The sequence below is a fragment of the Capricornis sumatraensis genome, chromosome 3, assembly GCF_032405125.1.
Source record: "Capricornis sumatraensis isolate serow.1 chromosome 3, serow.2, whole genome shotgun sequence".
NCBI lineage: Eukaryota > Metazoa > Chordata > Mammalia > Artiodactyla > Bovidae > Capricornis > Capricornis sumatraensis.
This window is the reverse complement of record NC_091071.1, coordinates 166,701,781-166,726,663: the sequence shown is the minus strand read 5'-3', so window position 1 is coordinate 166,726,663 and position 24,883 is coordinate 166,701,781. Positions and strand designations below refer to the sequence as shown.

The following is a 24,883-nucleotide window of genomic DNA, read 5'->3' as shown; positions in this document are numbered from 1 at the left end:
ATCTAGTTGGCTTTTAATACAAAATGAGTCAGAGAAACAAAGAAAGAAAATATACAAGTTATTGAACTAAAAAAACAAACAAAAACCCCCGACAAATACATTTCAGTCACATTCCCTGTCTTTAGCCTAGATTAGGAAACAGGAAACGATGAACCAACCAATGTCTGTCCTTTTGAAGAAACCTTATTTTAAAAAAAAAAAAAAAAAGAGGAAAAAAATAGAACAATCCCTAAAATCGGGCAGGTGGTTTTAAGAGGCCACTGGAAGCTTGCCTTAGTCATCCTGGTGAACTGGGACACTGGTGGTTTGGAACATGGCTACCTCCTCCTCATTTCTTGCTACTAACAATCTTCATCTGAAGGGAGGATGCTGGCTTGGACATCATTTGGTGCCACTTATGCTGTTTGAGGTCTCAGGGTCAAGCAGTCTTCTGGAGTCTTCCATTCCATATCTTCACTGAATCTCCCCCATATACAGTCTCTTGTCACTGGACGCTGAGAGAACTGAGGTGAAGAGAACAGAGAAGATAACTGGAAGTAATGAAGGCTCAAGGAGACTTGGTGTTTAAGGACTCTTATGTCAAGAGGCAATTTTGGTATAAAAGAGCAACTGGATTTAGCTTACACTCCCTTCCCCCTAATCACCATTCACAGGGAACTATAGCTTGGCTTTTCAATCTGAATTCTTTCAAAACCATGAGGGTGGACCGTGCTATGGGAAATATATTATCAGGGTCTAAATCTTGATTTTCCTTGTCAGTCAAGCCTTAAGAAAAAGATCTCAGTCACTCTAGAAGAGAAGAATCAATGTCTATGCTAGTCATTTTGTAAATGTGCTTCTGCTTGTTATTCATAGCCCTGGAAAAAGTTATATTTTCTCAGAAATTCAAGTCCCATTATTTAGCTTAGCTAGCCAATAAAGGTAAGTTAAGTTCCGGTTTGTATCTGAACATTAAGAAACATCATTCTTTTATCCAATTATATCATTGGATCATAGACCTGAAGCAAGTAAACTCCAGTCAGGACAGACTTACTGATGGGTTCATCGGGATGGAAAGCCACTTCATTGATGGAGCCAGCGTGGCCCGGTAGCTTATACAAAATTCTCCTGCTTGTGGTATCCCAGACGTAGACAAACCTGCAAATATCATGAAGAGTAAGGCTAAGGCATCCTGGAACTGAAGCTAAGGAAGAAGTATGGCTTTTTAAGGGAAGTGGAAGCAACCTTTTATTTAGTCACTCCACACTTATTGAACCGTGCTCTGATGTTTAGAAACTAGGAATATAGATTACAAATAAGGCATGGATCCTGCCCATGAATAACTGAGTGGAGAAACAGGAATAGTTAAATTATTGGTATTTTCCAATACAAGCTTCTGAAGTAGGAAAGATCACAGAGAAGACAGACAAATGGTTCTTCCTACAGCTCCCACACAGAAATCTTTGAAGAGCACCCAGGGACTTCCCTGGTGGTGTAGTGGTTAAGAATCCACTGTCCAATGCCGGGACCATGGGCTCAATTCCTGGTCAGGCAACTAAGATCCCATATGCTGCTGCTACTGAGCCTGCGTGCCACCACTAGAAAGAAGCCCACATGCGACAGTGAAAGATCCGGAGGGCCACAACTAAGACCTGATGCGGCCATAAATAAGTAAATATTTTTAATAAAAAAGAGCACCCAATATAATTAGGGTGTAGTTAACTTCATATGTACCCAGGAATGTCTTAAACCCAAATATACACTCGATCCAGATCTTGCACTGAATTCATGGGCAGAAAAATACTGAATTCTAGCATGGGAAGGGGCCAACAGATATTAACTAGTCTAAACTTATTCTACAGAAAAGAAAACTAAGGTACAGTGACTTCTCCAAGGTTACACAGTTCACCAGTGGCTCAGTGGAAGAATTAAAATTAAAATTATTAATATATATTCCAGTATTCTCCTTTCTCTTACTACCTTCAAATGCCTTGCATCCCTTGCCACTTCTCACTCCCTCTACCCCTGCCAAAATAAGTTTCTTTGACCTTCAGCCTTATTTGGGTCATTTTAAGCTGAAAGTAAAATAAACAGATGTTATCTTCACATGACCATGCAAAGAAAATATGCTGGTACATTTAAAAGGCTGATGATTTTCAAACAGGTTATACCAATTATTCACATATTTGTTTTGTTCAATTAACACCTAAAAGGGTATACTCATCAGTACATGATTATAAAATGCCTAGTTCTGAACATTACATTTTTAGTTTAAAATGAAGGGAAAAAAAAAAAAAACTTCTTAATTACAGTGTAGCTCACAAGGTTTAGGCTCCATAGGAACTAAATAAAAACTCCATGCAAAGTGGGAAGAGAGGGAACCCCGTCTGTCTACAGACTCCTTGGCTCTAATGCTCAGGTTTTTCCTAGTGTCTTGTCACACACAGTAACTGTCCTCATTAATCCAGCTAAGGCTAGGTGGCATAGTGAAAAAATATGTTAAGTTCTGGGTTCAAGTCTCAATTCAACTATTTAATAGCTAAGTAGCCTTTAGACATTTATCTAACTTCTCTGAGGGCCTCTTTTCTTAGACATATGATGGCGTAATGATGGAGACAATACTGATCTCACAGCTTGGTTGAGAGAAATAATGAAATAATGTATGCAAAGTGCCCAGTACACAGAATTAATGATAGCTATTGTTATGATGAATAAATTGTTATCAAAACACAATCACATGAAATTAATATGCTGAATAAACCACTCACAGCAGAGACTGACCAGTGATCTCATGGTCCTTGATAGGAACTCTTGAAAGGTTTAACATCTGAACAGGAGGAGCTAGGTGAATTGCAAGTAGCGAGGAGAAATTTGCCAAATTCAGGCCAAGCTGAAAAGCAGTTTTCTGAGAAGGATATATTATCCAGGCATATAAAAGCCAGCAGAAGCCCAGATCTCCAAGGGTTTACTTTAAGGCCTCACTTTCCATGGCTGCCAATTAGATGCTAAATTTAGAGGGGCCTTATCCTCTCCTTATTCTGGGATGGCAACATTCGGCAGGAATCAGGCTTCTTATGTAACAGAGCGCTTGTTGACCTGAGGCTAATTGGTGAGGTGGCCTGTGAAATGTGGCCAACCCTCAGCAGGTAGACAGACAGGCTTTTCCCTAGACCAGAGCCATGCTTCCACATGCAAGGTTTAAAGGAACGGTGGGGAGGGAAAGAGGGAAGAGAGGACACCAAAAGCTAGAAAGAGCCAGTGTCAGAAACAAACTGCTCAGGATAGCTAGGTAGATATCATTTAAAAGCTTAATCACACAGGAAAGATACATCTCTGCTGAAAATCATGTACAAATACACAGAATGGTTCTTACTCTGTCAGAATGTAAGACATCTGAGCCATAGACCTGTTTTTCAAGGTCTTCTTTAGAAACCTGGCAACTGAAAATCCTTTAGATCCCCTCTTCAAGGTAACCTGCTAAACCACCAGGACTCAAACCAGCAATGTGGCACAGTTTTACCTGGGTCCTTTCCCCTGCCATAAAATACTCAAATATTCACCCATTTTCCCCTGGAGTTAAACATGCCAAGGGGAAAAAATGGATTCTGGAATCTTCTATTCAGAAATGTTCACAGGTCAGAAGGGTGTGGGACAAATCAAAGTGAGGCTTCTTTATGGTTGTGCTAGAGCCCCAAGTAGGAGAAAACTCCAGAATATGCTGAAAGCCCAAGCTATCCTGGGAAAGGCTTACTGCTTATAAGATGATGCCTGTTTTCATTGAGTAGCAGGAAAATCTCTAAGTTGGGGTTAAGCAGAAGAGGGCTAACAACGTTTCCCACCAGAGTCTGCCATCCGAGTGCCTCATCATTCTTTTTTTTTAAGTAAAATAGTTATTTATCTGGCTGCGCCAGGTCTCAGTTGTGACATGAGGGATCTTTAGTTGTGGCATGTGGGGTCCAGTTCCCCAACCAGGGATCGATCCCCGGCCTCCTGCATTGGGAGCAGAGTCTTAGTCACTGGGCCTCCAGGTAAGTCCCCAGGGCCTCGTCATTATTTACCATCCCACACTGTGGCCCAAAAGCCTGGGGCACTTGAATATCCCTATTCAACATGATTCCCTCCCAAATAAGGTCACCGTAGGCATACCAAATAAAACAGCATCTCACTGAAGAATTCTCTACCTTCTCTGTTTCTCATTCATCATTTAATTCCTCAGGCAGTTTAAACTGATTCAGCTCAGGGTTAGAAAATATCTAGCCTGCATTCTGCCACACCCTCACTAAGCAATCTTGACACTTTTCTCACTGAACTCAGATCCAACTCTGAATCATCCCCAACACAGTCGGGTATTACTAATAGCTGAGCTGATATGCAGGACCAAATCTGACCATCTTTGAGCTAGGAATTCATTCATGCAATATTGCTTAGAATAGGTCAAGCACTTCCCTGGATTCAGAGATGAGTAAGATTCATTCCCTGATCTCTAGGAGCAAATAATTTAGTAGGGGTTGCCCCACCATATTTGTCTTACTGTAAGATGCAATGACTGCTAATAAAGGTTAGGTGTATATAATGTGGTTACAACCCAGACAAAGAGCAATTAGTAATGCCCAACAGGTAAGGGAGAGAGAGAGGGCCAGGTAAGTTCATAGATACAATATAGGTAGATTACTAGGGAAATATAGGAGTTTGGATAACGGAGGAGGCAGAAGGGATGTAAGAACAGGAGAAGTTCCATGTGAGTGAAGCACTGTGGTGACTGATGGTGGGGGAGGAGTATGTAGTAACACAACATGTCTGTGAATGAACTAAAGCATGGCAGAAGAATCTCATGCAGAGAACTGGAGCCAGATTAGGAGTCTGAATTTTACTTCACTGGCAAAGGCAATCTAACAAACAAAAAAAAACTGTATACCTTCCAGGTTTAAAATGTATCCAAAGAGGGTAGAAACGATGTATTTGTCCACGTGATCTTTAAACCCTTCAGACTGCACTACGTACAGCTTCATCTCTGAGTACAGCTATAACTCAATGTTTGCTCTGGCTCGGTACTGGCACTTAATGTATTAAACATGAGAAGATACCTGCATAGCTACATCATTCTTTACCTCATGTCCAGTAATCCTTACCTGTCAGCTGAGCCAGCTGCTATCTTGCTTCCATCAGGTGACCAAGAACATCTCAGAAGATTCTATAATGATGAACAGGTAGGAATCCAATGAATACAATAATGTACCAAATGTATGTACCCCTCTCTATTAGACTATAGCATCACTAAGAGATTTTAAATTCTTAAGTACAGTTTTTTGTGTTCTGGTTTTTTTGGGCTGTGCTGCATGGCCTGCAGGATCTTAGTTCCTTGACCAGGGAATGGACCTGTGCTCCCCTCAGTGGAAGTGTGGAGTCTTAACCACTCGACTGCTAGAGAAATCCTCCTTTGAGCAGAGTTTTAAGTATTCTCTGCAACATATAATCAACAATTGTCTTATTTTCTGTGGCCCAAGACAGCCTATTTTGATATATTTCAAACCCAAACTGCTTAATTTACAGTAAATTAACAGTGGACCTGGCTGTAAAATTTTGTTCTGCTTACTAATGGGGGCTTCTTTTGCTCATTTATCTGGATGCTAATTAAATTTTTTGTTTATCTTGAAGGAAAATAAAATCAATTCTAACAAAAGATAAAATTTGATTTATCTTTAAATAAAATTCTTTGATTTTGAAATCAAATAAAAGATTCAGTGAAACTGAAACTTAATGGGTTCTCAAAAGGAAAACATTAGTCTATATTAACAAAATGTCTGGAGGAAAAGCTGCTTTGAAGAGCTCATCTGAGAGTTTAGGAAAAATTTGTCTCTCAGAGCTTGGCCTGCGGTTCTTACTGAGGGAAGGGATGTATCTGAGGACTCTAATAGCTGGTCACTGGGAGGGTGAGGGAGGTCATCTGGGTAGCAGCCATGGGAGTCCAAGTCCCATATGGAACACTGACCTGTGAGAGTCAAAGTTCCCAAAGAATAAGAAGACAGAAGCATCTTGTTGAAGTGGGAAATCCTAAATTTGAGGACTCCATCACTATCTGCCTATGTGATTGCCTCCTTGTCTATGCTGCTGTCAGTTTATTTCTGGCAAGAGCAGTTTTGATGGACAAAAGTGTTACCAGAATGCTGCTCCTTCTAAGTAGAGCTATTAATCTCTATATCCTTAGCATCATCATGTTTCTTTGAATCAAACGGACAGTAAAATTCCTCTGCCATGCAGAACTCACCTTTTCAAAGTTGTGCACATTTCCTTGAAATATCTTCACACACCGCTCTTTGGGAGCAAATGGCCGGACATCCCAGACCCGCACTGCAAATTCAAACAAACAAAACAAAACAGTGATCAGACAGTGGCCTCCTGAGAACCCAGCTGAAATCAGTATCATGTCAATGACAGATGCTATTTCCTGGGTGGAGAAAGACCAACGTGGTACAATGCTACTTGATAAGCCTTTTTTCTTTTACTAATGGGAATGAAATGCATCCAAGTTTCATTCATAGGGACTAAAGACACAGAGGAAAACTGAGAAGGTAAGAAGGGAAAATGTCAAACACACTGCTGGGTATTTGCAACAGAAAGTAGTTGAGTGTGATACTGATTTCAACAAAACATTTTGCAAATGATTCCCCTGCCAATCCTGAGTCACATCTAGCAAAGTATCAACATGACAATCTAAATACCACTGACTACTGTGACAATCAGTCTATAAAAATCAAACTTGGGACTAAGCTTTTCCAATTATGCTCACAGGAAAATCTGACAGTTTAACTGTAAACAAGGCCAATATAGAAAAAGTGAACTTTGAATCCAGTTCTAGCTCTGCTATTTATATACAGGGAAAATATCAGGAAAACAGTGAGATTCTCTGTGCTTTGGGTGTCTTTGTAAAATGAGAATGCCACTTGCTCTTTTTAAAAAAAATATTTTAAAGGTCAAATAAGATGATACATGAAAGGGCTTTAAGATTGGCAGTGATAAATAATAAAAAGAATTTGTAATTTTTATTATATACCTATAAGAAATTCTTATTTTTACTTTAAAAACCATTTAGGGAATCTCACCCTCCTTTTAGTGACTTCCTTGGTGGCTCAGACGGTAAAGCGTCTGCCTACAATGAGGGAGACCCAGGTTCAATCCTTGAGTTGGGAAGATCCCCCGGAGAAGGAAATGGTATACCCACTCCAGTATTCTTGCCTGGAAAATCCCATGGACGGAGGAGCTTGGTAGGCTACAGTCCATGGGGTCACAAAGAGCAGACAGGACTGAGTGGCTTCACTTTTTTTCTTTTTTTTAATCTTTCCTTTTAACAAACAATGCTAGAATTAGACAAACAAAAATCTACTGAAATAGGATATAAATACCCACAGTAAGCAGTGGCCACAGCCATTGTTAACTAAAGCTAACTGTACAGTGAAATTTGAGTGATATCATTTTACTTGAGTATGGGGAAAAAGCCAACAATCCTTGAAGTCAAACAGGCATAAAAAAGTGAAACTACACATGAAAGTTTGCTATTCAGCTGAGAATACAGCCAGAAGGCAAGGATGTTCATTCATTCAGCAAGTACTTATTGAGTACTCCTTGAGTGCTAGGCTTCCCTGACAGCTCAGTTGGAAAAGAATCTGCCTGCAAAGCAGGAGATCCTGGTTTGATTCCTGGGTTGGGAAGATCCCCTGCAGAAGGGATAGGCTACCCACTCCAGTATTCTTGGGCTTCCCTTGTGGCTCAGCTGGTAAAGAATTTGCCTGCAGTGTGGGAGACCTGGGTTGAATCCCAGGGTTGGGAAGATTCCTTGGAGAAGGGAAAGGCTACCCACTCAAGCATTCTGGCCTAGAGAATTCCATGGACCATGGCCTGTACAGTCCATGGGGTTGCAGAGCTGGACACGACTGAGCGACTTTCACTTCACTTTGAGGGTTAGGCACAGTTTTCATTACAAAATGTTAGTGAAAACATTTTAGTATACCAGAGGGGCATTTCCAAACTCTTCCAATATTAAGCATTTAATCCAAGATGTCATCCTCGTTTTCTGCTATGGAAAACATATCTTCCCACCCAACAACTCAAAAACAAGTGAAAAAAGAACAAATGTCTTAGTGTAAATCCAGAATATTGAGGTGTTTTAATGAGGACCTCTTGTTACATCAATGGTTTTAGAGTAGGGAGGGAAAATAGACTGGCAGAAAGAATACAACTGAGATATCAATAGGTCTGTTGATCATCTGAGCTTGGTACTGTCTACATTATCAGTATAGAAACTGATGCCCAGAAAGAACAAATGCTATGTGTAAAGATGTTCAGGGATTAGATGGAAGATTTGGGACTATCATCCTGGCTTCTTGACCATCTCTTCTAAAGCTTTTTCTATTACAATCTGTTTTCCTAATTGCCTTGGTGGATACCTGCAAGCCATCCTGGGCTCTTTCCTTGGACTCTCTTTTACCCCAGCACATATTTCCAGCACCTAATGCCCATTTTATTTAGGTTCTACAGCGACTGACATGGACAGCTTTCCTTTCCAAAGTTACCTGTATTGTCCATTGCATTGGACAAGAGGTAAGAGCCTTCAGAACTTAAACTCAGGCCAGTCACTGAATCTGCATGACCTCTCATCGTGTAAGTCAGCTTATTTTGGCGCAGGTCCCAGACCTACAAAACAAAACAAGGTGACACTCCCAGAAATCAAATTGTGAACAGCAAAGAAACAGTTATTAAAGAGTCAACTGCCTGGGAAAATTGGTATCCCTTCTTAATCTGCCTCTGGGCCAAGCACTCCTTTACCACAAAATCAAAGAAGGAAAAACTCCTGTCTTTCTAAAAACAGAGTTAAAGTTACTAAGTTTGGCTAGAAAAATATAAACTAATGACTGCCAAATATTAAGTTGAACAAAAAATAAGAGGATTTAAAGAGGCTATTTTTAATTCATAACAAAATGTATTAGGAATTAAAAAAACAAAGCTTTTAAAACACAATCTATGATTCTTTGCAACTAGAAACAAACTATTACAAACAACTATATAAAAACAGTCAAATGACTTCATTTGAAAACGGCATTTTGATTGCATGTAAAATGTACAAAACACATATTTGCATATTAGCAAAAACAGAGGTTTAAAAATGTTCATTTAATGTCATAATACATACACACACACATACATCTGATGGAAAAGCATATTTATTAAAAGAAAAATAAATTGTAAGTTCATGGTTTTCTGGTTAGGAAAGGTAAGGGAAACAGTTCAGCTGAAAATAACCTAATGTCAAACAGAAAAAAATAAATGGTTTCATACACACACTGTAACACAACGAGCGCTTATGTTAGCGTTTGAAGACCAGAGTGGAATGAGTGAGGATTTAGGGCCAGACTGAATCAGTCACTGCAACTTAAAGAGTTATGTATTATATTATTGGGCCACTAACCCTTCTGAGCCTGTTTCTGGTCTGTAAGATGGGGATAACATTTACTTCTTAGGGCTTCTGTGAGGATTACAGATAGAATACTGGTATACATCAGGCCCTCTAATTGGTTGCTATTATTAAGCAAATCCTAAAAACACTCTGAAGATTGAATGCAAAAATGTTTATAAATAAACTATTATTAAGCAAATAAGAAAAATATAAAAGTTATTTATAATTACATAAAAGAAATACATTAAAGGCAATAGAAATGGTCTGGAATGTCATATGGAAAAAGAACAGCAGTTCTGTTAAGGTCACTGTTGTTATACAAAATTTCATCCAAATTTGATTTAATATGGCCACAGTTTTTCTAACTTAAACAAATTTTCCGCTGTCCCTTTAAGCAAGGCACCTTCCTCATCTAGAAATGAGTTTGTCAAAGCAATACATACGGCAGACAACTCCACTTTCCCCATCGATAACTCATTCATGTGTGGAATCCAACACACTTCATACACAATCATTTTTGTGTCAGGATGTTTGCTGCCTCAATAATCAAGAAAGCTTGAAGTGGCTGACATTTTTTGTTCAAGCCACTGTTCCTTCTCTTCAGAGAAGGCATTGTTGAAACCTTTAGCTCTTTAGGAGAATAAATTCATCATCCTTCGCAGCACTTGGGAGCTATTTCCAGACTTTCCACTTTGGGGCCTGCACACATTGTTTTGTATACCCAAAATGTATCTGGGATTTGCCAGAGGAAGAGTGAGTAGGGCAGTAATTTAAGCAAAATATTTTGCAGATGTCCTAATCAGCTGTTCAGTGATTGTGGCAGGCACTGTTGGAGATAAAAGAAATGTTCTGTTCTCAAGGAGCTAAACAAGTGATAAGAGGCCTGCACAAGGGGCAATAGCCAAGAGGGCAGAAGGATTAATGTTGCCATGGTACATGGATGGAAGTGAGAAAGGGAAGGTTTCACAAAGAATAAAGCACTTGAGCAGGGCATGGAAAAAGAATTTACTGATTTATTGCCATGCCACGCAGTTTGTGGAATCTTAGTTCCCCGATCAAGGACTGAGCCCAGGTCCTTGGCAGTGAGAGCACGGAATCCTAACCAGTGGACTGCCAGGGAATTCCCAAGAAGTACTTCTTTATTTAGACTAAGTAGAAGGTTATTTCCAGGCAAAGATGATGCATGAAAGCAGAGGGACATGAAAAAATTGCTGGGTTATAGGGAAATGGGCACAGAGGAAGCAGACAATGCCTGAGTGATGGGCAGGCAAAGGGCAGCTCACGAAAGGTTTTGAATGACTGGCTTGGATTTTACTTCCCTCACTGGGGAGCCACAGAAGGGTAGAGTAGTAGAATGAGTTGATCAGATTCTACAAAGAGCCTTCTGGCCCAAATAATTGGAAAGGATGAGAACACAGATGGGACTACATTAAAAAAAAATAAATCACCAACTGACCTCCCATTCTGACTAGAGCTCAAGATTACAAGAAATGCCAACCAGATCTTCAAGCCACCAAGTAGAAGCACATTTTCTTCTTTTATTCCTTTCCCTCTGACTCCACAATCCTATACCTAGGAAGAAATCTCAAGAGCCCAACAGGAACTGTGTGTTTGTTTACAAATATAATCAGAATTTGCTCACTCCAGATTTTATGAGGGGCTTCCATTCTCTATTTGTTCCTCCTGTCCCAGAACAGGCAGTGTTCTCTGAGACTGAGAAGCAAACAAAAACCAGGCTCTTCAGGAGTGCTTCCTAACGTAGTAAGGCAGTGCAGGATTTGTCAAGCAAGCCCAAGACTGGTAAGCCCCTGTCTGCTTAAAGGATACTTGTTAATTGAGCAGAAGCAATATGAGTTGTAAGACTACTGGCCCTCTGGAGAGTCCTGGCTCTACCACAGACTATTTGATCTTGGCCAAATCACTTAACTTTTTAGGGCTTTGCTTTAGTCACCTGTACAATAAGAGAGATAATGAGATGTCTAAAGTCCCTTTCAGGTTTGATATTTTCTGAGTCTATTTCTGATGGAAAAGGACCCTCCCTTTTGGATTTTTAAAAGAAACTTATGAGGGCCTGAGTACTATTAAGAGTCTTTCTGGGTCCAAGAACAGTTACTCATCCCTAAGCATGTCAGAACAGGATGATGTTAAATAGGGAGAAGACTGAAATTCTATGGATGGTTTCGCATTTCTCTAGCATACCCCTTCGTTATACAGGAGCAAAGTAAAATAACTAAAGCAACCTAATTTCAAATAGCATCTTTATTAACTGCTATTATAAAAAATAATCTGGCAACTGAATCCAAAACATGAACTATCCTTATATTTGCTAACACACTGATTTTCATCTAGAAATCTATTCTAAGCAATTAATTAAATATGGAAAGCTTCACACGTAGATATATTGGATATACTGCATACAGCAGCATAATTTGTGATAGTGATACATATGAAAAGCCTGGGCAGCAACGAAGATCCAGGACAGCCAAAAATACTAAATAAATCGCCTGCCCATGCCGGGGACACAGGATGGATCCCTGGTCCAGGAAGATTTCATACACCATAGAGAAATTCTGCCTTTGGGCCACAACACCTGAAGCCCATGCGCTTTAGAGCCTGTGCTCCACAGCCAGAGAAGCCACCGCAGTGAGAAACCTGGGCACCACCACAAAGAGTAGCCCTGTTCGCCACAATTAGAGAAAACCCGAGCACAGCAATGAAGACCCAGGGCAGCTGGAAAAAAATAAAAGGTATGTCTGAGCTGATACTTAAAGACAACACTAAGCCAGTCAAGGCAATATCCAATGTTGGGGATTCTAGGCAAAGGACTAGCCATATCTATGTGTGTGTGTGTATATATCCCGTATGTGTGGAATCTAAACTATGCCACAAATAACCTTATTTACAATTCAGACTCACAGACATAGAAAACAAACTCATAGTTACCAAAGAAGAGAGGGAATGGGGGAGGTATAAATTAGGGGTTTGGGATTAGCAGATATAAACTACTATATGCTTCCTTGGTAGTTCAGCTGGTAAAGACTCCACCTTTAATCCAGGAGACCCTGATTTGATTCCTGGGTCGGGAAGATTCCTGGAAGAAGGGCATGGCAACCCACTAGGCTATCCACTCCAGTACTCTTGGGCTTTCCTGGTGGCTCAGTTGGTAAAGAATTCACCTGCAATGTGCAAAACCGGGGTTTGAACCCTGAGTTGGGAAGATCCCCTGGAGGAGGGCATGGCAACCCACAGGCTTCCCTAGTGGTTCAGATGTAAAGAATCTGCAATGTGGGAGACTCGGGTTCAATTCTGGGTCGGAAAGATCCCCTGGAGAGGAAATAGAAACCCACTTCAATATTCCTGCCTACAGAACTCCATGGACAGAGGAGCCTGTTGGGCTACATTCGATGGGGTTGCAGTAAGTTGGACATGACAGAGTGACTAACAAACACATTATATAGAAAACAGATAAACAATGAGGTCTTACTGTATAGCACAGAGAACTATATTCAGTATCTTGTAATATAACATAATGGGAAAGAATATGAGAAAGAATATATATGTATAACTGAACACTCTATTTTATATCAGAAACTACCACAACATTGTAAATCAACTATACTTCAGCTAAAAAAAAAAAAAAAAGCCTACAAGGCTATGATGAGGAGTCATTAAGTGCTGTACTCATAGGACTCTATTTATATATTTCTCATATTTGAGATAAATTTGGACTTCACAACAAAACTGGTATATATCAACAAAGACTGAGATTAGCTATGTGAGGAAAAAACTGATCCAAGAGAAGGTACATATATGTATCTGAGAAGACATGGAAAACCTTCAAAACCTAAAAAGAAACTCAGTCCCTTCAGAACTAAAGTACAACTGAATATATTTATTTATGAAAGTTAAAAGTGCTAGTCACTCAGTTGTGTTCGACTCTTTGTGACCCAATGGACTGTAGCCTGCCAGGCTCCTCTGTCCATGGAATTCTTGTCCAGCCAAGAATATTGGAGTGGGTAGCCATTCCCTTCTCCAGGGGACCTTCTTGACCCACGGACTGAAACCAGATCTCCTGCATTGCAGGCAGATTCTTTACTGTTTGAGTCATGGAAGCATACTTGTTTATAGAAGGTCCCAAAACAGTTTAGACAAAGAGCCCAGAATGAGCCACACTGTTTAAGAAGGACTTACTAGCACAAGATTATTATTCTTAGGCTTGTCTATCCCCACAGTTATGAAAAGATCAAATTCTCATAGTTTAAAAAGTCAGTCTCAGACAGTCACACGTTGTATGATTCTATTCATATGATATTCTGGAATAGAAACTATAGGACAAGGAAGAGATCAACGGTTTGTAGGGATTAGGAACGAGTACAGGGTTTGATGCAGGAGAGTACTATAACGTTTTTTGGGGTGATGGAAATTGTTCTGTCCTGTCTGTGGTAGTTACATGAATCTACATAAGCATTAAAATCCATACAACTGTATACTAAAAAGAGGTTAATTTCATATGTGTCCCCAGTCGCTCAGCTGTGTCCAACTCTTTACAACTCCATGGACTATAGCCCACCAGGCTCCTCTGTCCATGGAATTTCCCAGGCAAGAATACTGGAGCAGGTTATCATTTCCTACTCGAGGAGATCTTCCCGACCCAGGGATTGAATCTGTGTCTCTTGAGTCTGCTGCACTGGCAGGAGGATTCTTTCCCACTATGCCACCTGGGAAGCCCAGGGGAAAGGCTGCCCTGACTGGGAACTGAACCCCGGCTACAACAGGGAGTGCATCAAATCCTAACCACTAGACTACTGGGGAGCATCTAATTTCACAGTATGTACATTTTTATAATAACTTGAAAGTATGAAAATTACCATGGCTACATAACACTAGTCCACCTCCATGTGTATTAGAAGCTGTAATGATTCTAATAATAGTGGGTTCCCAAATTTCACTCAAAGAAATAATGCATTTGCTATTAAGGTGATCTACTTAAGCACCCACGTTCTGACTCCAAAGAGTTATAGGGTGGAAAAGGGATGAGAAGTTGAATTTTGGAAATGGTGAATTTTCAGGTACTCCAAATGGGGATGCTGAGTAGCTGGCTGTATATATGGGTCTGGATCTGAAGATCTGGGTTGAGAACATCAAGTTATCTGCATAGAAATGACAATTACAATCACAGAATTAGATGGGAATTGCCCAGGGAAAGGTATATAATAAGAACACTGAGGAAAGAACCTTGGGAAATAACGACATTTAAAAAATGCATAGACACAATAGCTTGCAGAGGTATCTGATGGCTATGCCTGACGAAAAGGGTAGGAAAGTATATTGTCAGAGCAAGTTTAAAAAAAACAAAGACTAAAAGGATCTACTAGATTTAGTAACAGGGAGGTCATTGGTGACCTTGAAGAGAACAGCATCAATAAAACAATGGAGGCAGAGCCAGACTGATGAGCAGTGGTCAGGAGACATGGAATCGATAAATGAAAGGGAGATAAGGCATTAAGACAGTGAGTGTAGAAAATATTCAGGGGATTTCTCACATGCTTACTCCTTGGAAGAAAAGTTATGACCAACCTAGATAGCATATTCAAAAGCAGAGACATTACTTTGCCGACTAAGGTCCGTCTAGTCAAGGCTATGGTTTTTCCTGTGGTCATGTATGGATGTGAGAGTTGGACTGTGAAGAAGGCTGAGCACCGAAGAATTGATGCTTTTGAACTGTGGTGTTGAAGAAGACTCTTGAGAGTCCCTTGGACTGCAAGGAGATCCAACCAGTCCATTCTGAAGGAGATCAACCCTGGGATTTCTTTGGAAGGAATGATGCTAAAGCTGAAACTCTAGTACTTTGGCCACCTCATGAGAAGAGTTGACTCACTGGAAAAAACTCTGATGCTGGGAGGGATTGGGGGCAGAAAGAGAAGGGGACTACCGAGGATGAGATCGCTGGATGGCATCACGGACTCGATGGACATGAGTCTGAGTGAACTCCGGGAGATGGTGATGAACAGGGAGGCCTGGTGTGCTGCGATTCATGGGGTCGCAAAGAATTGGACACGACTGAGCGACTAAATTGAACTGAACTGAATAAGAGCAAGACTCTGGGCCCAAACTCTGGGTTTTGAATCATTGGTAAAATGGCATTGTGTGTGTGCTCAGTTGCTCAGTCCTATCCGACTACTTGCGACCCTGGGAAGCCCATTAACAGCACTTATTTCACAGGTCCATTGTGAGGCTTAAAAGAATTATAATGTAAAGCTCTAAGAACAACAGGTGGCACAGTGGTAAGCAATTCAACTGCTGATGTAGGAGATGCAAGAGATGCGTGTTTGATCTCTACATCAGGAAGATCCCCTGAAGTAGGAAATGGCAACCCGCTCCAGCATTCTTGCCTGGAAAATTCCAAGGACGAGGAGCCTGGCAGGGTTCAAAAAAGAGTTGGACACGACTTACAGACAGACACGCACAGCATCTATTGAGAACAATGCCTGACGCACTTAAGTGTTAGAGGATGATGATGACAGTGTTATGATCATAACCACTATCACCATCTTTAAAGAGGCTTGGCTGTAAAGGGGAAGACTGACAGGGCAATAACAAGACAATGTGGAACTGAAGGCAGACTCTTTCCCCTACCAAGAGAAGACCTGAGCGCGGTGAAATGCTAATAAGAAGCAATACTGTTGGTTAAAAGGATAGGATTTGGGAAAACTGATAGCATGAGGTCCCAGAGACAGGAAAGAAAGGTTGAAATCTTTCCATGTAAGGGACTCCCTGTAGATAAAAGGACATTCCATTCATAGTAACAGCAAAGGAGGCAAGGAGAGATGGGACTACAGTACAATTTCTAGGTAGAAACAACATAAGAAGTTGAGTATTTACCCAATAATTACTACTCTCATGATAAAGCATAAGGTAAGTCAAAGTCTTTGAAATACCTAAGCAAGCCAAAAAGTAAAAGCAGAGACAAACTGAGTCGCCTCCCCGTCCCCTGACACATTTCATACTTACTGGCACCTGCCATGTCCAGAAACTCTGCTAGGTGCTCTACTGCATTCGGCTCATTAATGCCCAAGACAACTCTACGCGATAGATATTGTTAACCCCTACTACACACATAAAACAGAAGGCGAAAGAAGTTAAAGAACTAGTGTGAAGCCACAAAAAATTAGAGAACAGCAGAACTGAGATTAGACTCCAAGGCAATTACTTGAAAGCTTGAGCTGTATTATACTATTAAGGAGTCTATTGCTTCTTTTCATCAACATCACTACCTTCTCACATTCTTAGCAATGGATCCCCCAAAACTTCTTTTGTATAGTTTAAAAAACAAAGACACACTGAGAGATTAGGGTACAGAATCACAGACTGATTTACTGCTATCTCAGTGAAGGCAATGGAGGTTAATAAAAGTTTCGAATGCTGTTACTCAGGGAATACACTCTTTTCAGAGTTCCCACACAGGGACTTCTCACTTCATATAAACTGCCTGGTCCCTGATGAACAGGGACCATATAAGTTGTAATGCAACCCTGACACAGAAGTCAATAAAGACAAGACAGAAAGAAAACACGTTCTAATTTATCTTTCACTTAGGTGGTATAAAGTGCAAAGTTAAGAAGTTGGAAAGACTTACTTCTGTAAATGGAGACAGGTGAAAAGTAAATAGAACATAAACATCTAAAATACCTTGATATCATTGTCTATTCCACCAGAAATAATCTGATCACTTGTATCATTGAAAGTCACAGCTAAAACTTGGTAGGTGTTCTGAAATGTCTGGATGGCCGCTTTCTTGCGGATATCCCAAAGCTGAAAAAGAGGACAAGAAAGTCTATAATAACAACACTCTAAGAAACAACTGCACAGCACACCCATAAATCTAAGGACTGCGGAAGTGAAAACATCTGTAAAGGGACCCTGTTCAGAAATTTGTCTGATTATCCCATCAACATGGTGAGAACTGACTATAATTTTGCCAACGTATCTGAATGCTGGTAGAATAAATCACTTTGGTTGTATTTTCAGACTTCTTTGTTAAAAGTCTGAATACATGTGGTTAATTAAATGCCCTTAGAGTGGACATCTTCACCATGTTTACTAGTTCATTTGTTCTGCACAAAGGATATTAGACCAGTGTTTTCAAACTATAGATCTTAATTCATTATTCAGCTACAACTTACATTTAAAAATATATATACACACACATATGGAGAGGAGGTTACATCAATGAAAATGGCAGAGTACTGAGTGCCCAAAGACTGTCCCTCTAGAAAAGCAGAAGACTGGCAAAACTCTGTCAGAATCAATTGTACCAGAACTCTAGAAACTAAAGTTTACAGCAACTAGGTAAATACTGAGGATAAAAACCAGCTGGGTCCTAGCAAGAGGGCTTTCTAATGCTTTAACTTACCCTGGCTCCATCCTCACTCAGCAACAGCTTTGAAAACAACATGTACTGACCTTCGTGTACACTGACTGAAATTTCAAAACATCCTTGTAAGACATGTATATTACTGTCACTAAAGACTGAGAAACTGAAGATGAGAAAAGTGAACCTAAAGTCACATAATTCAGTAAACACTAAGTAAAGAATCTAATTATTCTTGGATGGTGGTCTACTTTATTCCAAGTGACAACTGTTCTACATGGTTGTAACAGTCTGTAGATTCATAAAAAAAGAAAAAAACCTCAACTGCTTATTATCGGAAGTGTATTTTAAAGAGTGTCTGTTTTGGGAAATGTTTGATGAAACAAAGTTGTGGAGAGAAGGGTATAGCATAGGTGGGAAGACAAGGTAAGTGTAACATTTTGTCACCTCAGAAACTCTCAACAGAGACAGACAACACCCACCTTAACTGTACCGTCATCACTGCCAGTGCAAACAAGCTGGGGGCCCCTCCTGGCTGGGTAACAGGAATTCACAAAGGAAGTATGCCCCTTCAGTCTTTTAACCCTCTCGCCTGTTTCACTATCCCACACCGCCACAGTTTTATCTGTGGATGCTGAGAAGAGCATACTAGAAAGCAAGAGGAAGAAAAAAAAAAGTGAAGACAAGGAATAGCAATCTATCTTCCTTACTTGTCAAAATGCACCCAAGTCTTCAAGATCACTAACATGCTGTATTCTGACAGTTTGGCACCTGCTTTGGAAATGTCTCACCCAATGTACCAAAATCCTAATAGTAGTCTAGACCCAGTTATAAGGTCTACTCTAATAAATGTAAAAAACATTTTCCCTTTGTCAGTCCCCATGACATACTGTACACCTAATACGGCAGTGTTCTCAATCTTTCCCTCCTTTTTGATATACTACACTTCACACATCCTTCCTTGAAAATGTATAATCACTCCCTGTTGCAGAAGTAAGACAGATAGTAGCAATTCCTGGCTCAGTAAATCTAACTCTTTCTCTAAAAATCAAAGCTTTTATTCTGCCTCTGAGAATGACTTCTAAGTTATGATTGATTTTATAATGATTTCTTCACTCAAACAAGAAAACTACACACAAGGCTATGTACCTAGTTATTCAAGGAACCCTAAAATTTTTAGAGGTAAGAGCTGTAAGACAATAAATGTTACTGAAATACTGAATGGGATTAATTAACTTTGTAGAATTACATTTTCATATAACCCATGGTTATTATAAAGTTATTCAATTGTTAAAATATTTATAATAAATGTCATAATAAACAGATAATGACAGTTGAATAATGTTAAGGGTAAAAACAACAGACAAGATTGTGTTGTATAAGAGCTCTTTTTTTTTTTTGACTGTGTGGCTTACAGGACCTTAGTTCCCCAACCAGGACTGAACCTGGGCCATGGCAGCGAAAGTGCTGAGCCCTAAACACTGGACTGCCAGGGAACTTACACAAGTAGTTCTAACACATACATAAAAATCAAACTGTTTTGATTAGGAAAAAATCTTGAGAAAAATATACCAGAATATTAGCAGTGATTATCTTTGGAATGGTAAAAATGTGGTGTATTTTGTCATTTTCCTGCCCCTTTTTTTTTTTTTTTTAGTTTTCTTGAAACAGATTGTTTCATTACTTTGATAATAAAAAGTAATTAATTTCTACAGAAGGAAATTACATTTTATGTCTTAAAAAAGAAAACATTTGCTGGCTGTTGAAATGTTAGATAGATATTATAAATACATACATGGAACAATGGGCTTCCCTGGTGGCTCAGACAGTAAAGAATCCATCTACAATGCAGGAGACCTGGGTTCGATCCCTGGGTTGGGAAGATCCCCTAGAGAAGGGAACAGCTACCCATTCCAGTATTCTGGCTTGGAGAATTCCATGAACTGTACAGACCACGTGGTCGCAGAGAATCAGATGTGACTGAACGACTTTCATATGGAACAATAAACACCTTACTTGGGGTGACAGTGACAGGATAATAAAGTGGTTGTTCAAAATGCAGTAATTTTTGATACCACAATCTCCTAAGAGAAAACTCAGGGATGCAATATGAAAGGATGCCAAGAAGAATTAATATAAGAAGCAGCTGTCATCCACGATGCAAAATACTCACCTGCCGTCTGTGTTATAATGAAGTTCCATCACTGCTCCACTGTGTCCCTTCAATGTAGCATAGTTATCACAGTCACCATAGACATTCCACAGCACTGTTAGGGAGACAGGGGTTCTGTGAACATTGCTAGGCAAAATAAAACTATTACTGGCCATGGAAAGGGTACTTAAGAATTCACCAGAACAACAGTTCTGAAATTACACTCCTTTGAAACACCATTAATTCTATCAGCAGTATCGATCTTCTTTACATTAGAACAAAATTAATGCAGCATTTTCACATTTCATAAGATAAAAACATTTTAGATAATGGATATAATTTTTTAAATCCTAATTTTTCTTCCATACTTTTAAAAAGTTGGCACTCACAGCTAGTTGTCTCCTATGAGTAGAAGCAGACTGCAAAATGATGGTACTTATGGGAAACTTTGGAAGTTGCAACTGACTTGAAGGTTACATGGCAATGACTTCATACTACATTTACTTAGTGTACGTGTACTAAATACCTATTCCAAGTGCTGGGGTAAAATAAGGTAAATGAATAGAGACAGCTCCAATTTTTAGGGGGCTTGGTCCAACACAGAGTTAAGTTTGATAAGTATTATTAAGGAACACTATATACATAATAAGTTACTTAAGAGTTATTTTCCTGCTGATAAACCTGCTTCTAGTTTGTTTGATGAAATTAAACATATCAGTAGTTAAAGTATGTTCAGCCAAGATCCCTAAGCCTTCCAGAGACTTGGCCACCAGTAAGTTTGAGCAACACAGAACTAGAAACTGAAATCAAAACAGACATCATTCACCCTGAGGCACAGTTAAAAGAATGGAGTCAAAGGACCCATTTCATTTCACAATGTGGCAAATGATGCCAGAGGAAGAAGTGTCAGATGCTTCTGTTACCTTCTCTTTTGCTTTTTCTCATGACTTCTTCAATATGATTTCTACTTATTTTCCCCAAATGGGTGTTCCTGACTAGAAGCTGAGAATCTGGTAGCAGATCCAAATAAGAGACAAGTACATTATCCAAGTGAGTTGCCATGTTAGGATTTCCTCCTTCCTTCCTGAATGCTAAGATTCTGAGGCTATGGATCAAGTGAAGTGAAGTGAAGTGAAGTCGCTCAGTTGTGTCTGACTCTTTGTGACCCCATGGCCTGTAGCCTACCAGGCTTCTCCGTCCATGGGATTTTCCAGGCAAGAATACTGGAGTGGGTTGCCATTTCCTTCTCCAGGAGATCTTCCTGACCCAGGGATTGAACCCGGGTCTCCTGCACTGTAAGCAGATGCTTTACTGTCTGAGCCACCAGGCCTAGCATGGATCAAGAGAGCCTCATATCTTTGGGGAAAAAGTTCTCTCTCTCCTCCTTACTCTCATTAGCCTTAAAGTGTAGATCTTAAAGTTTAGGCTTGCTAAATCGGCTCAAGATTTGCCTCCATGAAGAGGAAATTCCCAAACTACAGCAACTCATTTTCTAGCAGGTGATATAACTCCTACTGTATTTACCACATGGACCCTAAGTTCTACATCCAAAATCATTCAGTATTTTCATGACTCTATTTTAGCATATTAGCCACACAGTTTGTTATGTGACCAATTTAGACTGATACCTTTTATAGCACTGAAAGTTTTAAAAAATAATCAGTATTTGGCAGACAGCAATTACTCCAGATTCAAAAATTATGCCTTACATATCAATCGGTCAAATCCTGCAGATGCTAAGGTGGATCCATTGGGGTGAAACTTGCAGCAATAAACTTCCCCTTCATGTCCTGAGAGAAGCATGATTGGGGCTTGAAGGGAGGAACATCTTGGAGGACCCTGAACAAATAAGAGAAGTATAGTGTAGTCATTACATACAAAGGAGACCGAAAAGTTGGGGAACCGGGAGTACAGGGCAAAGACAATGGAAACAATGATGGAGTGTATTTCTCCTGATTTAGAGAACAGCAACTCTTCTCATATAACTTATGCCTCCAATTTGATACTCTGTTGCTGAAGTTTCCAGTGTCTGTTACACTAACTCTCTTTCTTCACTTGCTCTCCCATAGCCAAATTTTAATTGCTCAAACATGTTAAACTTACTTCTGCCTCAGGATCTTTGGTTGCCCCCGACAGGAGGCCTCTTCTCCGAGATCTTTCTGTGTGTGGTTCCTTTCCAGTGCTTTCTCTCCAGAAAGTTGTTCCTGGAACACTCAAGCCCAAGCAGCACCCTACCTCTCTTTTGCATTTGATCAACACTACTTTTTTCCCTCAAAGAACTTATCACTATCTGAAATTACGTTTCTTATGTATTTGTTTAGTTTGTCTCCCCTGCTCTGCCATGAGAAAGGCTCTGTAGTGCAGGAACCTTACCGGTGTAACATGACACTGTTTTCCCAGTCTCTAGTTCATTTAATGAATGAATGATTGAACTAACGTTTCCAACAACCCTGCAGGGTACAGGTAATTGAAGAAAGTAGTTTTGATTATGGTCTTGGACGTTAAGACCAGTTGCAGTCGTGGGCAATTCAAAGAAACCCAGGCTGATATTCTTTCCAGACAGAAGCACACTATTAACAATCTGCAAATCTCCTTAGTTTCCAGCTTACTCATTTACTCAAGAAATACTGTGTCAGGTACTGTCCCAGGCACTTAGGAAACAGTATTGAACAAAATAAAAGATGAAGCTTGTGTTCTAGTGGGAAGGACAGAAAAGAGGGAGGGTGAGCAGAAACAAGTAAAACATATAGATGGTGACATGTGTTATGGATAAAAACAGAGCAGCAATGTAGGTGAGCACAGGGTATGGTAATTTAAAATGGGCTGGTCAGGAAAGTGGAAAAGTGTTATCTGAGCAGAGATTGGGAAGAGCTGAGTGTGTAAACCATGTGGACACTTGGAAGAAGAGTATTTCAGTAGAGAGCACAGCAAATGCAAAGACTTTGTAGCAGGAGCGTGGAAGCCACTGTGACTGGAGAAAGGTGAGCAATGGAAAACTGGTAGATCAGAGAGATCAAGTGAAAAAGGGCAAAAGATTGCCAAGATTTCAGTTTTACTCTGACTGACGTAAAAAACCATGGAAAGTTTTCAGCAGGGGGTAATATGATCTTATGTTTACAAGGATTCCTCTGGCTACTGGTTTGGGAATAGACTGAGCATCCATAAACAACAGGAATTCCATTAGGATCCTACAGCAATAGTGCCAGATGAGACAAGTGAAGTGAAAGTGAAGTCGCTCAGTTGTGTCCGACTCTGCGACCCCTTGGACTGTAGCCTACCAGGCTTCTCTGTCCATGGGATTCTCCAGGCAAGAATACTGGAGTGGGTTACCATTTCCTTCTCTAGGGGATCTTCCCGACCCAGGGATTGAACCCAAGTCTCCCACATGGCAGGCAGATCCTTTAACCTCTGAGCCAACAGGGAAGGCCTAATGGCTTAAACCAGGAGCTAGTGATGGAAGTGGTAGAAAGTGTTAGTCACTCACTCAGTCATGTCCAACTCTTTGTGACCCCATCAACTGTAGCCCGCCAGGCTCCACTGTCCATGAGATTTCCCAGGCAAGAAAAAAGGAGTGGGTTGCCATTTCCTTCTCCAGGGTATCTTCCCAACCCAAGGACTGAACCTGGGTCTCCCCCATTGCAGACAGACTCTTTACTGTCTGAGACACCAAAGAAGCTAGAAGGTGGAAGAAGCGGTAGTGAGTCTGGATATAGTTTGAGGGTGGTGTCAACATTTGCTGACCAGCTGGTTGAGGAGTTGTGGGGGGCGGGAAGACATATATTTTGTCAGCTGAGCCTAACAGGATAGAAGCAGAGGTGTGATCACTACTTCAATTTTACAGGAAATGTAGTTGAGAGCATGGATTCTGAGTTTAAAAGCTGTTCCTGGCGGCTTAGTCACTAAGTCATGTCTGACTCTTGCGACCTCACTGACTATAGCCTACCAGCCTCCTCTGTCCATGGGATTCTCCAGGCAAGAATACTGGAGTGGGTTGCCATTTCCTTCTCCACGGATCTTCTGACCCAGGAATCAAACCCAGGTCTCCTGCATTGCAGGGAGACTCTTTACCAACTGAGCTATGAGGGAAGTCCTATCACTTACTATATAACTTTGTTTCCCCGTCTACAAATTAGGATAATAATATTTCCTAACTCTTGGGAAGTTACCGAGATTAATGGAGTTTTCATTTACACAGCACAAGGGCTCAACGGATGGTAACTATTCTTTGATTATTACTAATACCAGTGCAGACAAACACAGGGAAAAGCAAGTTTCCCAAGTCCCCAAAACGAGCCAGCAGCATTCATTTCCCCCCTTCCCTCATTCATTCATTCATTCACTCATCCATCCAATCTTCCAAGTTTTCTGAAATTTATCGTTTATTCTACACTGGATCCCTGGAACATTTAAGAAGTCAAAACCCTGGTCCCGGTTTTTAGCTCAAGATCCTTAATTCTTAATTCTAACACCTCCTCACAGGGTGGTCAAGACGCTGAAAACGCGCGTCAAATGGAGAAACGCAGGGAGAATCGCCGGGTGTACGCCGCTTTTGCTGTGTTTTTCTGCTTTAACTCCAAGGAGAGAGAGTCCCGCTCCGCCCGGGAGTGCGGGTTAAGGGCCGCGCAGGATCACCAGGTGCTGAGGAGAGAGGAAGATGAGCTGAGGGCCGAAGGCCGCCTGCTCCTTATACTCACAGCTTGCAGCAAAGCTCCCGGCGCCGCCTGCTGCTGCCCGGCTCCAGGGCCCGACCCTGTCGCTCCCAACAGTAATTCATGTCGCTGCCGCTTGACTGGAACCAGTGGCAACTCTGGGCCCTTACGCTTCTGCTGTTCTATCATGGCGGCAGCCGCTCTCCTCAGGCCGCCACTGACCGCGCCGACCCCCTCAGGTACCTCACGATTGGCTCGGACTTAGTCTTTCCCGTAGAACTTCC

The 24,883-nt window shown here is 40.7% G+C and overlaps 1 protein-coding gene across 1 annotated transcript; it reads right to left on the bottom strand.

The window, feature by feature from the left end:
• Window positions 1-24,788, bottom strand: SNRNP40 (small nuclear ribonucleoprotein U5 subunit 40). The gene is made up of 10 exons (XM_068968338.1): window positions 24,645-24,788; window positions 21,660-21,789; window positions 19,972-20,065; window positions 18,281-18,446; window positions 17,117-17,239; window positions 8,547-8,667; window positions 6,245-6,327; window positions 5,109-5,170; window positions 1,034-1,137; window positions 1-503 (listed from the first exon to the last, which is right to left on the bottom strand). The coding sequence occupies exons 1-10, from the start codon at window positions 24,786-24,788 to the stop codon at window positions 454-456; spliced, it is 1,077 nt and encodes a 358-aa protein (XP_068824439.1). The 3' UTR covers window positions 1-453.
• Window positions 24,789-24,883: the final 95 nt, after the last annotated feature.